Genomic DNA, 21,749 nt, shown 5'->3' on the forward strand with positions numbered 1-21,749 from the left:
GGAGATACGACGGAGTATCTCAGATACTCCGTCGTATCTCAGATACTCCGTCGTATCTCAGATACTCCGTCGTATCTCAGATACTCCGTCGTATCTCAGATACTCCGTCGTATCTCAGATACTCCGTCGTATCTCAGATACTCCGTCGTATCTCTCAGAGTATCTATGCGATAGTTAGCCCTAAGATCCGACAGGTGTAATTGTTTTACACTGTCGGATCGTAGGATGCAGTACCGCGGCCGCCGCTGGGGGGAGTTCGCGTCGTAAACCAGCGTCGGGTATGCAAATTAGGAGTTAAGGCGATCCACGACGGTTTTTCGCGTTCGCTACGTCGCTGCTAGTCTAGTTTCCCATCGCAAAGTTAGTCGTCGTTTTGGGTGCCTTAACTTTACACAGCACACGTATGTGCTGTATAAAGTATGGCCGTCGTTCCCGCGTCGAAATTTTAAAATAAACGTCGTTTGCGTAAGACGGCCTGGGAATACGAAAGTACGATACGCACGGCGCCGTTCGAAAAAATTACGTCATTTCGCTCAAAGCACGTCGGGAATTTAGAAACGGAGCATGCCCCTTTAAATTACGCGGGCTTACGCCGGAGGCCGCCGGCGTAATTTTTCACGCAAGTGCTTGGTGAATCAGGCACTTGCGATGAAAAATTGCGGCGGTGTAACGTATCTACGATAAGTTACGCCGCCGCGATTCTAGCTGAATCTGGCCCACTATTCATAATGCTATGAAGGAGAAAGGAAGGGTTGAGAAACACTGCACTCTGTTCTTACTTTGAAGGGCTGGAATGTACCATGTTGTGCAATATCCTATTCTCCTGGGCATCCAAGCTGTGGTGTGCCTGTTACTATAGGAGAACTATAGAAAAAAATGAATCTCAGACAATCAAGAAGGGGAGGAAGGAAGTGAGAATGAGAATAGGTTAAGTTAATTTTTTACACAGAGTTTTTACAGCTGTTATCTAGGGCAGTGTTTCTTAACCTTTTTTCAATCAAGGCTCCCTTTAAAAATGATGCACAGTTTTGAGGCACCCCATTCTAAAATGTAAAAACTTTTCGAATGGTTTTACATAATGCAGCAACATCCACAAGTCCAAGTAGGACATCCAACATTAGAGGTAATTTGTTCTTCCAAAGCAAATACACTTTTGCAAACTGGTACTGACTTGTATTCCAATGTTTCTCTTCACCCTCCGTTTGGAAATGGAAATCACATTATTTTCAAGGGTGTCCATTCACGTCAATGTGACTTAGTATGGCGCAAATTTGGAAAAGGTTCCTGTACTAGTTTGATGTGATTTCAGTGCAATTTTGGCCCCATAGACTAGTATACAAACCTTATCAAAGTTGGATCCAAGTAACGCTACATAATCCCTTAAATTGGATTAAAATGGTACTGCAACAGTTTGAACTTAGCCTAAAATACTGCTTTCGACACAATCGTACGATAATCAGATCGTTAGTACAGAGCTTTCGAGAGCCAATCACGACAATTCATCCGATATTATTCGATTGGACAAGCGCGAAAATTTTCCTCGTACAATACTAGATCGTACGATTTTCGTTTAGTCCGTACTGTTGTCGTCCGAAAATACAATACAATACAAATACACTACAACACATGACATCACTTCCGTTTTTTTTCTGCCGTATGAGAATTTTCATGACTTTAGTAACTGATTCATTTCTACTTGCAACTAGTAAACGAAAAAAGTCTGATGATCTGTCGTCAGATTTTCGGATCGTGTGTACGGGCCATTAAACTGGCCATATATGGAGCCAGCTTACATTTTTCCAGTAACTGGTCCTGTCAGCTGCTTCCCGCCTGACATCACTCGATTGAAAAAACAAAGGAGGTAGGCAGAAAATTGTCAATTGCACGGTGTCTTTATCCAATCAGATGTAGGCATCCTTCCAGTATTTTTTGACAGATGGCAGAGCTAGCAGTCAAAATACAATAACTTCAGCAGGAGAGTCATTCATCTGTGCAGTGTGGATGAAGGAATCTGCAGGCTGCTCCAAAAAAAAAAATACAAAAAATGATAACGGTGCTATAAACATACTATCCTAATAATTTATGAAATCGCCCCTCTGTGCAAGAATACATAAAGTGCACAAACAATTGTGCTGATTTATGCAAGAATGTAACCCAAAAAGTTATAATATGCAAAAATTCATAAATTGATGCAACTCACTGCACATGTGCATGCATGTGTGTTATTTCAAATTAATATAATTTAATCTTGTGTAAAACAAGAAGCTCCTGCATGTACTTTCTCTCTCTCTCTCCCTCTATTAGAGGGGTTTATGCATTGGAGCATAAGAGGCGATTTTTTTTGTAGTACAGCATGATATTTAATACAGGTTATGATTCGGTAAATGTAACTGACAAAATACATGGCCATTTTTGATCGCCGGGCAGCACATAGTTGCTTATCCCTCTTTAACCTGCTTCAAGATGGCACTTTGACATCCTAGTTCCTGTTGACAATGACATCTTTGTTATCTCAAGTGTTGCATCAGCAGTATCCCTGGCATAGAGACCACAGATTATAGCCATTACCCGGTTGTTACTATAGAAAACAGTGAAGGGTTTTCAGGCTTGTTTTAATCTTGCTCACTGAAAAGCTTAGGGGGCTGTCAGAGTCAGCGTATGTCTAGCTATATATCAGTGTCATTCTGTCAGCTGTATTGGAAAGCAGATGACATTAAGTTAACATGGTAGATGTAGGCTATCCGAGCTGTCACTTTATTGCTTCCAAACTCACAAGCAGAATTATTCCTCATATACTTATTCAATTTTATTTTACTGGAGCATACTGAGGGCCACTTATCATTTGCCTCCTTTGGTCAGCAATGGCTTTGTTGCACAAACAGACAGTTCTCATTTTAAAGTATCCAAGTATCTTCTGAAAATATTGTCTAACTTTTAATACAGTACAAAAATTTTAATTGGTCACCAGATGTTCAGATTTTGCCATCACATAGACAGTCCAAATATGGGCCCGCAAAAACAGGTTAGGTTGTTTGATTAATACCTGTGTGGACACCTAACTCCAGAGGCAAGGCCAATATTGAATGAACTTTGCTAGTTGCCTTCATTCAAGAGTTGCGACTTTGTGGAAGAAGTAAAAGTGTTGTCTCATTAGGTGTGAAGGATGAGTGTAGGGCCATGTTGCAGTTGGTCCTGTGCACAGTATGGGTAGTTGGTCCTGTGCACAGTATGGGTAGTTGGTCCTGTGCACAGTATGGGTAGTTGGTCCTGTGCACAGTATGGGTTGCAGTTGGTCCTGTGCACAGTATGGGTAGTTGGTCCTGTGCACAGTATGAGTAGTTGGTCCTGTGCACAGTATGAGTAGTTGGTCCTGTGCACAGTATGGGTAGTTGGTCCTGTGCACAGTATGGGTTGCAGTTGGTCCTGTGCACAGTATGGGTAGTTGGTCCTGTGCACAGTATGGGTTGCAGTTGGTCCTGTACACAGTATGGGTTGCAGTTGGTCCTGTACACAGTATGGGTTGCAGTTGGTCCTGTACACAGTATGGGTTGCAGTTGGTCCTGTACACAGTATGGGTTGCAGTTGGTCCTGTGCACAGTATGGGTTGCAGTTGGTCCTGTGCACAGTATGGGTAGTTGGTCCTGTGCACAGTATGGGTTGCAGTTGGTCCTGTACACAGTATGGGTTGCAGTTGGTCCTGTACACAGTATGGGTTGCAGTTGGTCCTGTACACAGTATGGGTTGCAGTTGGTCCTGTGCACAGTATGGGTAGTTGGTCCTGTGCACAGTATGGGTAGTTGGTCCTGTGCACACTGCACAGTATGGGTAGTTGGTCCTGTGCACACTGCACAGTATGGGTAGTTCATGAATTGTGCAGATCCATGTGTCCTAGCAAAAGAAGGAGTTGGAAAAGCCCTGTTGAGAAGTGTCATTTGATTTTGGCATAGGACATTTTGGTGTGAAACCTTTAGAGTGGAAGACATATACATTTTGGTATACTAAAAATTGTTCCTTTCCTAAAATGTCACATATTCCTTTGTTGTATCATAACCTCATCAAATAACCCCATTATATCTACTATCTAGTATAATTTTAACTGTCCACAACTGTTTAAGTGTTGTTTAGAATATTATAAAGCTGTGCATAAATCGTTCATATAGGTGATATATATGCTGAAGTTGTAACTTATTTGGAGTTTGTACTGGTTCCAGTAAGAAGAGCTTAGAAGTACACAAGACTGTTAAAAAGATTCTGCCTATTTCTATAATGCCGTTGGAAACATTAAAGTGGAGTTTCACCCATTTTTTTATGTTTGTCTGTGATGTATGCTCTAATCTCATAGTGTTCAGAATGGACAATTTTTATTTAATTTGTTGCTTGTAAATACCTTTATTTTGTAGTCCTTCATTACTTCCTCCTCCTTATTTGCCTAGGCTATTTGCAAGGGTTTCTGGGATAGGCATCATGTTTCCCAGTAGTCCTTGCAAACCTGACTGAAACATATTACATTGCTTGTGCACTGAGCATGTGCGAGATATGCAAAGCTGAAATCCAGGAAGTCATACAGTCTGGCTTCATGATGCCCACACTTAAGATGGCCACGGTCTATTTCTAGATTATAAACTATCTAAATGCTGTAACAACCTAACAAAACGGACCTTAGTTTACAGACTAACTTTACTAGAATACATTAAGCTTGTGTATTACAGGGGTATTTATATTTAAAAAGTGAAATTATGGGTGGAACTCCCCTTTAAGGTTCCAGTCAGACTTTTTCTGTTATTTTTATGTTGCACTTCAATGCTTGTTGCATTAAGGCAGCCCATTCATTTGAGTGAACTGCCAATGCACCAAAAAGGAACCGCAATATTTTTTTGAACAGTGTACCGCAATGTACAATACTGCATTACCCTGTATTGCAACACAGGTGCGTTGTTTTAGTGGGTTGGGGCCTATTGATGGCACCAAAAGGCACTAATGCGTATAATGTGCATTGTGGTAAGGTGTGATTAGACCCATGTTTGAGCCAGACATGGAAATCTTGCCTTTGAAGAAAGCCTGTCATTAGAGAATACATAGGCTGTCATTGCTTATTCACATTATTAGTCCTGACATTGTTGTAATTAGCTGGTAATTGTTGGATAAATGTTCTGGTCATTTCTGCTGCTAAATAATTGCTGGTAATAAGTTGCCATGTCAAATGTGATTTTCAAGATACTAAAGACTTAGCTGTGTACAGTTCTTACAATTTATAATAGCCATTGGTAATTTAGTTTTATGTCCTGGATTACCCTAATAAAATGATTCACTTTTAAATTAGCTAGAATACCCCCATTTAGAGGAAACAATTTGTTTATTTATTTTTTTTATTTTTTTTATTGCTATAGTTTATATGTTTTTAAACTGTAGCATTAGAACTTTATTTTAAAAAGCTATTTATATTACAATATTTGTCATTTACTTCATGATAAAGGATCACCAGATTGCTATGGGTTATCTAAAAAGACAGTATTACAAATGAGCCTCCTGATAAAGGTCGATTCACTGCTCCTGATGACTTACTGAGTTGTATAAACAGTGGCCTTCCTTCATATACGTATAAACACAGATACAAATCGAAACTAGTTGGAATATGTACACTAGAGACTGTAAGGCCCCACGCACACTGGACATTATAATAACGTTATAAAAATGGCAGTCGTTTTGCAGTGAGTTTTTGCAATAGCGGTTTTAAACTTTTTTTTTTTTTTTTCAATGGGATCAAAAACGTTATACGCTGGTGAGTTGCATTTTTGAGCGTTTTTCTTGAATCTTTCTTAGGTTTGTAGGCATTTTTTTGACGTTAGAGCGTTTTTACAGCTGAAACTCTCCAGCATGTTACCCTATGTGTCCATGCACGAATAGACTGTTATCAACTGTTTTTGGCCGGGGTGTTTTTTGGCTGTGAAAAACAAAACAAAAATACTAGTGGGTTCTGAGACTAAAAAAAATAACACGTAAATATATGTAGAAAACCACTTTGCATTCCCCTGAAGATCAGCATGTATCTGCCCCCCTTGCACAGTACTGGCATGCAGATTGTAAGCTGTACAAATCCATCTGGGAATGCAGCCTATCAAATCACTAGGAACAAAAGACATTACTATGGCCCCAGGGAAATAGGCCTAAAGCCACAGCAATGTTGCTAGCTGCCAGAAAACATTGGATTAGCCCACACAATGGCTGACTACGGTATGTAGGTGACATATATATGTGTATATGGGATAGGTATGCTTTACCAAAAAATATATATTTTTCACTTTGTAAAGAGAGACTAGTAACTAGATTCAGGTTGGCGAGCGCATACTTGCAGCGGCGTAGCTTAAGGCATTTAGGCTACGCCGCCGTAAGTTAGTGAGGCAAGTACATGATTCACAATGTACTTGCCTGCTAAGTTACGGCGGCATAGCCTAAAGCGGGTGGGTGTAAGGGCGCCTAATTCAAATTTGGCTGAGGGGGCGTGTTTTATGATAATTAGGCTTGACCCGACGTGATTGACGTTTTTTTGCAACTGCGCATGTGCCGTGCGCCTACATTTCCCAGTGTGAATTGCGGCTAAGTCCGCCGAACGGGCCTATTGATTTCGACGTGGACGTAAACTACGTACATCCCTATTCACGGACGACTTACGCAAACAACGTAAAATTTTCGAATTTCGAAGCGGGAACGGCGGCCATACTTTAACATTACTATTCCATCTATAAGATGGAATAACTTTAGGCCTGATAAAGCGTTACGTAAACGGCGTATCTGTACTGCGTCGGCCGGGCGTACGTTCGTGAATAGGCATATCTAATGATTTACATATTCTATGCCGACCGCAATGGAAGCGCAAGCCGACGTATCTTAGATAGGTTTAAGTGTATCTCTGTTTGAGAATACACTTACTCTACACTTACTCTACCTGAATCAAGCTATAGGTCTCCTGTAAATGTTGGTCTTTTGCAATGGTATTGTCAGCTCTGGAAAGTAGCACAAAAAGAGTCAGGCTTGCAAGAAAAACATGCTGACACTGGTACAAGATTTCTTCTTCACTTTTCTACAAGACGGTTTACGATGAGGAGCAAGCTATACATGCCCCTTAGCCCTAAATTGGGGTTTAACCCTTTTTTCTCTGGATTTCTGATTGAAGTCATGTTATAGGAAAACCGTATTGTGCTTTTGAGTATCTGGATATAATTTAACACCTCTTGCATTTGTTATGCTATGGGAATTATTCACTAAAGGCAAAAACTGGCTGTTCACTTTGCAATGGAAGTTGCACTTTGCAAATGCATTTTCCACAAATGAATGAGGTGAAGCTCTGCCATCATCCAGTGATCCATGTGCAGGTAAAAATGCTGTTTTATTTATTTATTTTTTCCTTGCATAGGAAACTTCACCAAATTCACTTAGCACTGAGGACAATTCTATTGCAAAGTGAACAGCCTATTCAATTTTAGTAAATTAACCCTGCTTGTTAAAATGTTGCTACATTTGGCCTGGGTTTTCAGCAAACTGCACCTTCCATAGGGATGAATAGTGACCTGTAATGCCGCGTTCTGAAATAGCCATTAGCGTTGAATTCTTTTTTCACCATACGCTGACTGGGAAGCAGATTGTTGTTTTAAATTGCAGTGTTAGGTTGAATTGTGGGTGCTAAATTAGCTGTAAGATATATATTTGTTAATAACTATTTTAATGATTTTTAAAATGTATTGAATGCTTCGTGACTGAAGGTTTTAGAGGCTTTATATTAAACCCATTTTTTATCACACTTATAAATGGTCATGCTCTCTTATCACAGCAAAGGTTGAGGCTCTTGATACTTTGCTTAAGAGCCTAACACCGCTGACTTTTGTATCCTAAGATTACCATACGTTTTATGACTTCCCAGCAGTGAACATGTGGAAATTGCTTATATTGGACTACAAGCTTCTACTTTTATTGGGTGGTATACTGTCACAAGGAAGCCCAGACTGACAGACTTTAGACTACAAACAGTTCTTAGAATACAAATGTACACTCTGCTTTTTTGCAGTGGTGAACCAAACAATATAATTTCGATTTTAAACCACATTCCTTTTATAAGTTTGTTGTATTATTGGCAATGTGTGGAGATAGTCATGAATTAGGTTTTCTACAGTCTTGCGCTAAAGTTCTTCAAAAGGTTGCCACCATAATCTTTTTTTTATCTGCTATTCATGGTGAAGGTAGCAGAGCAAAGTAACCACGACTTATCTTTTCTGGGAAATTTAATGGCTATCTGCATTAACTTCAAGGTTATCCCATGAACACAACGTAGGTTTAACCACTTACCCCCCGGACCATATTGCTGCCCAAAGACCAGAGTACTTTTTGCGATTCGGGACTCTGTCGCTTTAACAGACAATTGCGCGGTCGTGCGACGTGGCTCCCAAACAAAATTGGCGTCCTTTTTTTCCCACAAATAGAGCTTTCTTTTGGTGGTATTTGATCACCTCTGCGGTTTTTAGTTTTTGCGCTATAAACAAAAATAGAGCGACAATTTTGAAAAAAATGAATATTTTTTACATTTTGCTATAATAAATATCCCCCAAAAATATATAAAAAAACATTTTTTTCCTCAGTTTAGGCCGATACGTTTTCTTCTACATATTTTTCGTAAAAAAAAATCGCAATAAGCGTTTATTGATTGGTTTGCGCAAAAGTTATAGCGTTTACAAAATAGGGGGTAGTTTTATGCCATTTTTATTATATTTTTTTTACTAGTAATGGCGGCGATCAGCGATTTTTTTTTTCGGTACTGCGACATTATGGCGGACACTTCGGACACTTTTGACACATTTTTGGGACCATTGGCATTTTTATAGCGATCAGTGCTATAAAAATGCATTGGATTACTATAAAAATGCCACTGGCAGTGAAGGGGTTAACACTAGGGGGCGGGGAAGGGGTTAAGTATGCCTGGGTGTGTTCTTACTGTGGGGGGGGGGGGGGGGCCTCACTAGGGGAAACACTGATCCTTGGTTCATACATTGTATGAACCGAAGATCAGCATTTCCCCTGCTGACAGGAACGAGAGCTGTGTGTTTACACACACAGCTCCCGTTCCCCGCTCTGTACCGAGCGATCGCATGTGCCCGGCGGCGATCGCGCCCGCCAGGCACACGCACGGGAGTCGGGGGCGAGCGGGGGGCGCGCGCGCGCGCCCCTAGTGGCGGCTGGGAGAGAGGACGTCATATTACGTGCTCTCGCCCAGCAGAGCCACCTTGTGGACGTATTTCGACGGTGCGGCGACGGCAAGTGGTTAAACAGGTCTCCCCTCCCACCATTTTAATTAAAAGTACTGTTCCACAAAATGACTTATGTCCCATACACACGATCCAAATATCATCCGAAAAATGTCATCCGAGGAAGAATCGTACGATAATCGGATCGTTAGTAAAGGGCTTCCGTGAATCGATTATGACAGTTCATCTGATATTATTTTATCTGACATGCACGAAAATTTTCCTCTTACGTTACCTAATCGTACGATTTTCGTTTAGTCAGTACAGTTGTCGTCCAGAAATACAACACAAATACAATACAACACATGACATCACTTCCGATTTATTTTTTTCTGTCATACGAGAATTTTCGTGACTTTAGTAACCTATTTAATTTCTACTTGATCAAAATCTGCCTCTGAATGTACGTTTAGCAGCATCCCGTGTACATGGGGCCTTACTCTTCCCCAATCAGTTCCCTACTCAAAGTGAATTTTTGCAGTAGGGAGGCAGTGTGGGAACATGGATGGATGATTATACTGTATATGAATTTTTAGAGCACTAGCAAAAGTGAAAGCACAGCAGACGTTGCATGCCACACAGCTGTTTTTGTATTAATGAAACTTATGACAATGGTTTGAGCTATTTTAATCTGTAAACAGGCATTTTTTTTGAAGAGTCTATTAGGAGATACAGTTTTCACATGTTAAAATACTGAGTCCCATCGACAGACTAAAAATGTTCTTACAATAATAGGACAGTTATGTATGTGTTTGTAATATGCATTCTATAAAATTGTTTTAACATGGCTGTAATAAACACTTGATTATGTTTAAATTATGGTTGTAGTGTGTCTAGAGTTATACCAGTAAAATCCATTCCTCACATTTATCCTCCTTTTTTTGGCTGTATACTTTTTGGATGGGGTACCGTGCTTATTTCAGTTCTACTATAAGGCACTGATTTTGTAGATTTCTTACAATAATAAATAAAGAAAATATGTACCTAACCACCATACATTGCCTTTAAGGGACTATTTATTACCATTTAGTAAGATCCTCATTTTATGCTGATTTGGTAGAACAGTGTACACCACGATTAAATGGGAGCCTCAGAGAACAGTGGCCGAATTAGTAGTGGTTTTTAAATACCCCAAATTTCCACTAAAATGTTTCTGTTTTCTCAGGAACATATTCAACTTTAGAGAATTAATGTTTTTATAGCCCAGTGTTTCAGGTTTGTTAATCATTTGACGCAGTGGTCATCAGTGTCCTCAGGGCCCCGGCCCACTAACAAACAGGCCATGTTTTATGTATTACCTTGGGAAGATGCAGGCTAGAATACTACAATCACTGAGCAGCAAATGATATCACCTGTCATGTATTTCAGTTATCTTGCAAACCTGGCCTGTTAGTGGGCCCCGAGGACAGGGTTGTTAACCACTGATTTAAAGCAAGGCCAGCACATTTCCAGTCAACATTCTCACACAGTTTTAGGATTTCTAATTTTACATTGGGGAAAAAAATAGTTATTGTGTCTAGGTATGTGACTGTGAAATTAATCTGGCTTAAAATATATTGGATTTTCCAGTGGTTTGGACAAAATGCAGGGGTAAAGGACATTATAAAAATGATTACATCTTGGCTAAAGCAAAGTGTGACTAAAAAAAGTCTAGAAAATGAGAGCGCTGTTACAAGTTATCCCCTGAGCTGAAAAATCCCTAGATACACTTCTAATAAGGAGTCAATGTAGCATTTCAGTAATTTTACAGGTAAACTCCTGATATGTCACAATATACAGCAACATATTTTATTCTCAAAAAAGCTGCCTTTTATTCTTCAAAATTATTCCTGAGCTCCAGTTATGTTACTTTATTTAGGATGAGATGATGTTACCAGTCTGCTGCAGGCAAGAAGAAGCATTTCTTCAGTCTCTACTTTCCCAGTGATCTGTGTCAGACATTTGTCAGCATAGCAGGGACCCCCAGAACCACTAGAATTTACATGATTATGCAATCTCTAAGCCAGTCAGTTCAATATGTAGATTCTGACCCTGGGTGATGACGGGACAAGGATGGCCCAGGTTCTGGAGAGAAAAGCAGATGAAGATATTGTCATTGGGAGTACTGTGATCTCTGTGAGGGGTAATAAAACACATTTAAGTGTAAGTTACCTGAATGCATTCACTTAAAATAATAAATATATCTTGTTCCAGGTCCACTTGAGATATGGCTTGATTCCCAAAGCAAAACTGTTGTGTTTAACTGTTGTGTTTGCTTCCGAAACAAGACTTATAAAAAGCACTTCAGACAGGGTTGGTGCGCCTCCATTATAAATGCCATATGGTCCTAAGGCCTACATGCAGCTGGGAAAGTCAAGCTTGGGTACTACAAATAGCAGGGTGCACAAGCACATTAAAACCCATGATTTATATAGTATATAATGATCCAAATATGTTCGGTCGTTGTGATCTTTACATACCTTTACTGTGCAATTGCTACCTTGTTACAGTACAGTTTTATTTAAAAACATTGATATGTACTTCACACCCAGTTTATCATTTTGTGATGTTTCTATTACAGTGCTGGACCCAAAGGAGATAACATATATGAATGGAGATCCACTATACTAGGTCCTCCTGGATCTGTGTACGAAGGAGGTGTTTTCTTCCTTGATATCGCCTTCTCTCCAGACTATCCTTTTAAACCACCTAAGGTAAGAGACCATAATTCAATTATTTTGTCTGCTAGGCTAGATTTGTTGACGTCGTCTTATAGTAGGATAAGTAATGGAATACTGTTTATTAACTTCTATACCTAAAAAGTGTATGTTTATAGTGGATATAAAAAGTCTACACACCCGTTAAAATGTTTCTGTGATGTGAAAAAAAGGAGACAAAGATAAATAATTTCAGAACTTTTTCCACCTTTAATGTGATCTATAAACGGTACAACTCAATTGAACAAACTGAAAAAAATTTAATAATATGGTTGCATTAGTGTGCACACCCTTAGAGCCGGTTCACACTGGGGCGACCCGGGATCCGACTTCAAGTCGCCCCAAGTTGACCCAAGTCGCGCGGTCGAGAAAATGAATGGAAGTGAATGGGAGCCGTTTTAATGTACACTACTGAAGTCGCTCCGACTTCAGAAAAAGTTCCTGTACTTCAATTCGACTTCTAGGCAATTTGTACCCATTGATTTCAATGGAAGTCGCCTCAGAAGTCGGATCACTGTCTTAACTGAAGCAACAATACAGGAAGATAACATACATTTCTCAGGCAAACCTCTCCCTCCCAGCTGTTGTTTGATTGGCCACTGGAAAGCCTCCTGTCCTGGAGGCAACTTGAAGTTGCCTTGTACTATCCTGGAGGCAACTTGAAGTTGCCTGATGATTCATACTCAAGTCGTGTCCAAGTTGCCTCCCAAAGTCATGTTGCCCCTGTGTGAATGGGCTCTTAAAGCGGGAGTTCACCCGGAAATTTTTTTTTAACCTTAGATTAATGCTCATTTTGTCAAGGGGAATCGGGTAGTTTTTTTTAAAATCTAAGCAGTACTTACCGTTTTAGAGAGCAATCTTCTCCGCCGCTTCAGGGTATGGTCTTCAGGACTGGGCGTTCCTATTTGATTGACACTCTTCCGACAGGCACATACATCGCGTCACGAGTAGCCGAAAGAAGCTGAACGTCGGTGCGGCTCTATACGGCGCCTGCGCACCGACGTTCGGCTACTTTCGGAAAATCATGACGCGATGTATGTGACCGTCGGAAGACTGTCAATCAAATAGGAACGCCCAGTCCCGCAGCCCATACCCGGAAGCGGCGGAGAAGATCGCTCTCTAAAACGGTAAATACTGCTTAGATTTTAAAAAAACTACCCGATTCCCCTTGACAAAATGAGCATCAATCTAAGGTTAAAAATTAACTTTTCGGGTGAACCTCCACTTTAAACTAATACTTTGTTGAAGCACCTTTTGATTTTATTAGTCTTTTTGGGTATGAGTCTATCAGCATTGTAAATCTTGACTTGGCAATATTTGCCCACTCTTCTTTGCAAAAACGCTCCAAATCTGTCACATTGCGAAGGCATCTCCTGTGCACAGCCCTCTTCAGATCACCCCACAGATTTTTAATCAGATTCAGGTCTGAGCTCTGGGTGGGCCATTTCCAAAACTTTAATATTCTTCTGGTGAAGTCATTCCTTTGTTGATTTGGATGTATGCTTTGGGTCATTGTCATGCTGGAAGATGAAGTTCCTCTTCATGTTCAGCTTTCTAGCTGAAGCCTGAAGGTTTTGTGCCAATATTGACTGGTATTTGGAACTGTTCATAATTTCCTCTACCTTGACTAAGGCTCTTGTTCCAGCTATAGAAAAACAGCCCCATGATGCTGCCACCGCCATGCTTCACTGTGGGTGTGGTGTTCTTTTGGTGATGTGCAGTGTTGTTCTTGCACAAAACAAATCTTTTGGAATTATGGCCAAAAAGTTCAACCTTGGTTTCATCAGACCAAAAGACAATTTCCCACATGTTTTTGAGAGACTTCAGATGCGTTTTTGCAAAATTTACCCGGGCTTGGATGTTTTTCTTCATAAGAAAAGGCTTCCATCTTGCCACTCTACCCCATAGCCTAGACATGAAGAATACGGGAGATTGTTGTCACATGTAAATAATTACTCTTTTTTAATCAAACTTTTAAATAATTGCTCTGCTCGCTTTATCAATGTGCAATTATTTGTCCAAATAGTGAAACATCAACATACTCTGCAGGGTTACACAAAGCAATTGGTAATGAGATATTATGATATTTAAAAGAAAAAATTAGTCAGGAAATTATGTCCTGCTAAATCACTTCACGCTGGCCCCTTTTGCAGGTATAGCTATGTAAAAAAGTTCCGCTTTAAGCCCAAACCCAGTTGCTAGGACACCCTCTAGTTCGTAGGTGTCAAACACAAGGCCCACGGGCCGAATCCGGGCCATTTTATGTGGTCCTCGCACCTCTGGACAGCCGCACTCTGAACAAATTGTAGCCTTTTATTAAAAGAAGGACAGCACTACAAGTCACAGCGTGATGAAATAAAACCTGACTGCTGACGCGTTTCGCACTGAAACAAGTGCTTAGTCACTATGACTAAGCACTAGTTTCAGTGTGAAACGCGTCAGCAGTCAGGTTTTATTTTATCTTGCTGTGACTTGTAGTGCTGTCCTTCTTTTAATAAAAGGCTACAATTTGTTCAGAGTGCGGCTGTCCAGAGAAAATCTTTGTTCCTGCTTTGCCAAGTGCATTGCCTGCACCTGAGTTGTCTGCAACGGAGGATATTCATCTGGGTTCCCACCTGGAGCGGCTATTCCCTTTTGTCCGCGCACCTCTCCTAGTCCTTCTCCAGACCCTTACTTTCTGCTTTCAAGCAATGCATCCAGCTTCTTCCCAGCAGCAGTATAAGGAAAGGGGGTGCACCGTGATGTAAGGGAGAGTGTGGGACTCAACTTCTGATGGTGGGGTAGCTCTTGACATCTAATGTAAGGGCAGGGGATGTGCTGGACGTCTAATCTTACAGATACAACCAGCCCTTTTGAGGGCAATCATAATACTGATGCAGCCCACGATGAGTTTGACACTCCTGCTCTAGTTGAAGCTGCCCCCCCCCCCCACACACATATATATTCTTTTAAATGAGTGCATACATACCTAAATTTTATCTTTAGGGACCAATCAGGTGCTTATGGATGCTGCAGAGCATGGCACCATGTAATGTGATGTGGTTGCTGGTCAGCATCCTCTTTTGGGCTGGGGGGGCTTGATTGACTCACTCCAGAGGGTGAAACCTTAACGTCCTGGGCTCACAGGAAGGGGTTTGAGTGAAGCTGGGTGTCATTTAACTGACCAATGTTGGATCACAGAGCAGTGACTCCAGAGACTAGGCAAGTTTTGCAACAGGAGCTGCTTTCTGTATTTTACCCCTACAGGGCTGTTAATTTATATATATAGAAAAAAAAATTTAAGGTGGTGTCGGGCTTCAAAGTTGCAATGCAGGAAAGCATGGGCTTGCGTGTTTAGTAAATGTATTCTGTTACTCACAAAATATAAAATTAAAACATAGTTAGCTGTAACTGATCGTCACCGATCCGTGATCCGAACGGGCCACCCCGTTCGGATCGGCACACCCCGCGATCCGCGGAGCGCTCCGGAGCCTAGGCCTAGGAAAGGCTTCGGCCTAGCTCCGGAGCGGCGGCCAGTCTGCTTGCCAGAGCCCAGCGTGACACGCCTCCCCGCCTCCCCGGGGAGGCGTGTCACGCTGTGCACTGGGCTCTAGCAAGCTGAATGGGAATGTTAGCAGTGAAGCACTGGTGTGAGAGGAGGGGGGGGGGAAGGGGAAAAAAGAGCACAATAGCAATTCACGGGGGTGGATTAAAGAGGAAGCAGGTGAGGCTGTTTGGGACTTAAAGTACAATCTTGATGTTTTTACAGCAAAAATATATATATATATTTTGCTGTAAAAACATCAAGATTGTACTTCAAGTCCCAAACAGCCTCACCTGCTTCCTCTTTAATCCACCCCTGTAATTTGCTATTGTGCTCTTTTTTCGGATCAGCAAAAAAAAAAAAAAAAGGTTCCTTTTTTTAATTGGTCCAAAAAAAAAATATATTATTTTATTATCGGATCAGGAGTCACGGATCGGATCATTTTCGGATCAGCAAAAAAAAAAAAGGGTCCGTTTTTTCATTGGTCCAAAAAAAAAAAAATTTATATATATATATATATATTTTTTTTTTTTGGACCAATGAAAAAACGTACCCTTTTTTTTTTTTTTGCTGATCCGAAAATGATCCGATCCGTGACTCCTGATCCGAGGATCGATCCGATCCGTGAGTTTTTTGATCCGTTGCACCCCTACTAAGCTAGGGTGACCAGACATCCCCAGTTTCAGGGGACAGTCCCCAGATTGAGGACACTGTCCCCAGACCAAGTCTGTCCCCGGATTGGATTTGAACAGGGGCTGGGGCAATTTCAAAGACAGTCAGCGCAGAATTATAAAAAAAACACCCCCGCTCTGCCACTCCTACTAGCTAAGGGGGGAGTATTTTTATGTACCTGTGTGTCGCAGCAGATCTGCGTGCCGCAGTTGTGAACACTAATATAGCAAAGCACTACATATGTGGCTGCACCCTCTCCCCCTCCTTCTCTCACATACAGCATGTCAGCGTCTGAGCTCAGTTTCATGTAAATCCTTCCCATCCCCCTCTGTGTTTGCGGCCTCACAGTTCACATTGCCAGTCCCAAGAGTAAGGAAGACTTCAGAATTATAACAGTCCATTGCCTTCATTTTCATCTGGATTGCTATATAGGTTTTCTATATATAGGATTTCTGTGTAGCATTCTCCAAAAAAATCATTAAATGTTCACATAATCTCCTAGACTGCAAAGCTGTTCATTTGATCTGATTCACACAGATAATTAATATACAGAATTTATATTGCGCCAACTGTTTGCACAGTGCTTTACAAAATAAAGATAGATGGCCAGTTATAATAGAATTTAATACTCCTGGAAGTATTCAATCTAAAATATAATGTAATGAAGTCCAGTTAGTCCTCATTCCTCATGTCATATGTTGTAAAGTAACCTTCATGAGGTCAATGACTGATGTAAATGTGCAATATATCATCCATCAAAAATTATCGGAAGAAAATAGGATTATTACAATAGAAAAAAATGTGCCGATAATGGGCGCCAAACGTTATCGGCCGAAAACAGAAAAAAAAGTGCCGATGGTGGCTGAAAAAAGATGAAAAAGGCGACTGCAGATGATGGCGGAAAAAAAAAAATGGCAGATAATGACCGAAAATGAATTAATCATTTAAATTCATGATATTACCGTATTTATTGGGGTATAGCGCGCACCCCTAAAGTTGCCCCGAAATTCCTGTGGAAAAATGATTTTTGTACTTACAGTTTTGGTGTCTTGCGCGGCGGCCTCGTCGGGTCCGGCGTCCATCTGCGGCTTCGGGTGTCCTCTTCGTCGGGTCTGGCGTCCTTCTGCGGCGTCCTCCCCGCTCGTTTCCCGCTTTTCCGCGCCGAGTTTGAACACTGCGCCGGCATATACCGAGCGCAGTACACTCGTGTATAGTCGGGCAGGCTCGGCTACTCTCGCGCTGACGTCCTGTACGCGCTCGGTATATGCCGGCGCAGTATTCAAACTCGGCGCGGGAAAGCGGTTATCGACGTATTTCGCGCACCCACGATTTTGCCCTGATTTTCAGGTCAAAAAAGTGCACGGTATACGCCGATAAATACGGTAATTAAAAATATATAAATCAAATATAATACAATTATATATAAATATATATATATATATATATTTTTTTTACAACTGTCCATTTCAGTATTGGGTTTTGGCCAAGTGCATCCTGACTTTTTGGTTTCGGTCCAGAATTTTTCAATTTAGTACACCACAAGTGTGTAGCCCTCCCTGTTCAACAGAAGCTCATCATTAGACCGGCTTCTGTTGAACTGTCCGCGTGACCTAGGAAATGTGTGTGAACCGCTCAGGCTTGGTGGTGGGAGGGTGGATAGAAGACAATTCCGCAACTCCATACAGGCTCTTTAAGTCCAAATTTTTTGTAACGCCAAAAAGATAAATATGTACAGCAGAAGTTAACTTGTTTCAGCCATATTGGCCTTGGTGACGGTGTATGTAGTCAATGCTTTCGCAGCTGCTGCTAGAGTACTGGCAGAGGATGAAACCCATCCTGGTTCCTGTAGAGCTGAGGTGGCAAACACAAGGCCCACGGGCCGAATCCGGCCCTCCAGGCCATTTCATGTGGCCCTCGCATCTCTCCTGCATTCCTACTCTAGACCCCTACTTTTTGCTTTCAAGCAATGCATGCAGCTTCTTCCCAGCAGCAGTCTAAGGAAAGGGGGTGCACTGTGATGTAAGGGAGAGTGGGGGACTCAACTGATGGTGGGGTGGCTCTTGACATCTAATGTAAAGGGGAGGGGATGCACTGGGTATCTAATATTAAAGATACAACCGGCCCTTTTGAATGCAATCATAATGCTGATGCGGTCCACGATGAAATTGAGTTTGACACCCCTGCTGTAGAGCTTCAAAGAACAATGGGAGAGCCCCTAGAAGTTGCACATCTAGATGTCCTGGAGTGATGGATAGAGTGGCAACCAGCCTAGACTCCCTGGTTGTAGTCCAGGCTGGGGTCGCCACTCTATCCATCACTCCAGGACTTCTAGATGTGCGACTTCTAGGGGCTACCCCATTGTTCTTTGACATTCTGTTCAACGGTCCCGATGGGAAAAAACAGCATTCAGTCAGTCGCTTTAGCCCTGATCAATGTATTCTGAACAAATTGAAGCTAAACTCCAGGTATCAATTTTTAAAGGCATTAAAGCAAAATAAAATTTCTTTTGGGATAAAGATTTTACATAAATAAAATCTGACCATTGTCAGCAGCCCTGTCAGTGTTAAATGATCTGTCTCAACACTCTAAGGCCTCGTACACACCATAGGTTAAACAGAGGACAACGGTCTGATGGACCGTTTTCATCGCTCAAAACCGATCGTGTGTGGGCCCCATATGTTATTTAACCATCGGTTAAAAAAAAGCCAACTTGCTTTAAATTTAACCGATGGATTCCTAACCGATGGGAAAAACCTGATCGTTAGTAGGCACAACCATCGGTTAAAAATCCACACATGCTCAGAATCAAGTCGACACATGCTTGGAAGCATTGAACTTCGTTTTTTTCAGCACGTCGTTGTGTTTTACGTCACCGCGTTCTGACACGATCGTTTTTTTTTAACCAATGGTGTGTAGGCGCGACGGACCATTAGTCAGCTCCATCGGTTAACCGATGAAAACGGTCCGTTCTCATCGGATGGACTGATCGTGTGTACGCGGCATAACATCAACATTAGATGGACAACTTTGTCTATTGAAGGAAATTGAAAAATAACAAGCCTACTGACAGGATTAGCAGGTATAAATAAAGGAAGTCTAAAAAAAAAAAACAATGCAGCCAATACATCTGAGCAGTAAGTTGTAAAATATTTTTCTGGTTTTGGACTTAAAACATATTATTTAGCTAGATCACCCATCTGCCCACAGCCTGTGATTGGGCAGTGCAGGATCAGCAGAAGATTGGTTAAGCTCATCTGTCTGCTTATTCTGCTCTCCGATACTATCACCACATGTGCATGCAGTACACCTGATTGGCTATTTCTGATCCTCCTTCTCTCAGTCCAGCCTCCTGTGTTCTGCAATCCGGAGGATTATAAGAGGCCTGTGCCGGCGATAAAGCAAGTATTTACATTGGTCTTTTAAATTAGTTGTAAACTGCATTAGTTGGTGTTTTTTTTTCTATACCTTAGTGGATTTCAGCTTTAATTTTTTTTTCTTTAAACTGGAAAAATAAGCAATGCTCATTTAAATGAAAAGCCTTTTTTTTTTTTTAAAGAACCATAATAAAATATGTAACCTGGTGATTCCTGGATCATTTTGGAAGGCAATAACCTCTATACCCCCTAAAATATATATTGTGGTGAGGGGAGGCTATAAACATTTAGAACAATAATATATATGTATATTATACTGTATAAAACAAACATTAATTGAATGTACACATACATTAAGTATGTGAATGCATTAGACCATGCAATATAAATGTATTATGATAGTTCTGCACTGATGATTTACACCCAAGGTGGCTTCATTTTAAACCTAATAATGAGATGGGACTTAATGAAAAACCTTCAGCAGCTTAGCAATGTAAATGTAATTATTGTTATATCACATGACTAATGTGGAACTTCCCTGCATGCTATTATTCTTGTCTGTTCTGCTTTCATTCAGCTCAGGCAATTCAGAATCTGTGTTTTGTTTCTGTAATCCATATGGAGGTGAACATCAGATTTCTAGCTATTGAAAGAACCCCAGAAAGGGTATGTGCCCGGTGTACCATCTCTGCTGGGATGTCTGGAGTATTAAAAAAATAGCCCATTTACAGCAAATAACTGTCACTTATATGTGCAGTATCCTGTGCATACACAAATATATTACAATCAAAGAGATAGGAAGGTTCAAAAGAAACTAGAGGACATTTGGTAGAATAATTTATTAGCCAGGGCATTTAATGATTGGCATAAGAAAGTGACATGACGTCATAGCTGGCCATACATCATCAGGGGTCATTATATTCTCCCTTCCCCTATATATCACAATCATACAAATACTAATGTCTGTGTATTAACCTTTACATTCTGATCCATGTGTACATGTCATATTCTGCTGCCCCTCACTTTGTGACATTCTACAACAGCACATGGCCTGCAAGCTGTGTGTGGCAGTTTAGTCCCAGTGGCTCCAGTGAGCTTTAGTGATGAAACCAGCAGCATTCAGTGGTAATTTATGTAAAGAGACATTTTTTTCCTGTGTCAGTGCAATGCAATGTAACACGAGAAGAGGGAAAAGCTCTCTGAATTAAACTTCCATTTAACAAAAGAGCTAGGGGAGATATAAATACTGTTCTAATAATTCTTGATCCTGTTAACCCCTTTATGACAGTCTTATGCATATATGTGGAAGCAGGGCAGGTGGGCCTCAATGCCCAGATACTGCATTTATACACTGCTGTCTTGTTCTGGGCCCCTCCTTTTTGGCACCCATAGAACTGTGACAGTATATCATGGATCAACTACCAACAATTAGGAACCTGTAGGGCAAGTTCCTGATGACAGCAGCACTGCACTTTCAATCTTAGTGCGGAATAATATCCTACATAAATCGACCAAGGCCAGCTTCAGGTGTCATTACCCATTTAAAGCTGAACTCCAGGAATTCAGCCACCTTCTAAAATGTGCAGGCTTGCTATGGGTTAAGTTAAAGCGGAGTTCCACTCAAAAGTGGAAGCTCCGCTTATCTGTCTCCTCCCACCCTCTGGTGCTACATTTGGCACCTTTTGGGGGGAACGGGTACTTGTATTTGACAGGTACCCATCCCCACTTCCGTTGGATCGTGGTGAGGTACTTCAGAAGTTCAGTCTCCCTCCCAGCCACCGGGTCATTCAGAAAGCGCAGCGTGCTTCACGCATGCGCAGTAGGAACTCAGCTGTGAAGCCACAAGGCTTCACTGCCAACTTCCCTTGAAGGCTTTGATGGCAGGAGCACCCAAGAGCCAATGGAAACATCGGCTGGGGTGCCGACATCGCTGGACTCCAGGACAGGTAAGTGTCAACTCTCAGATCTCTCCTCACTGAGCTCTGCAGAGTGTAATTTTAGCTCTCCGGTCACTTTTTTCTGAACGCTCAAACAAGCTTTGTAAATTCAGCACTTTGAACGGATGTAGAGAAAAGAAGACTGCACATAAACAGGTACAACTTGCGTAGGGGTATTTGTTTCATCTCTGTGCATCACCTGAGATTAGTCACTTTACTGGGTATATGTGAGGGTTTACAACCACTTGGAATCTGGC

At 41.3% G+C, this 21,749-nt stretch overlaps 1 protein-coding gene across 1 annotated transcript in view; it reads left to right on the forward strand.

Moving 5' to 3' along the window:
- Window positions 1-21,749, forward strand: part of LOC120940252 (ubiquitin-conjugating enzyme E2 E2) — a 292,835-nt gene that overhangs the window by 227,541 nt on the left and 43,545 nt on the right. The window contains exon 4 of the mRNA XM_040352988.1: window positions 11,851-11,983. Coding sequence (XP_040208922.1) covers window positions 11,851-11,983 — 133 coding nt within the window. The remainder of the gene's footprint in view (window positions 1-11,850; window positions 11,984-21,749) is intronic.

Source organism: Rana temporaria, chromosome 5 (genome assembly GCF_905171775.1).
Source record: "Rana temporaria chromosome 5, aRanTem1.1, whole genome shotgun sequence".
NCBI classification, from domain to species: domain Eukaryota; kingdom Metazoa; phylum Chordata; class Amphibia; order Anura; family Ranidae; genus Rana; species Rana temporaria.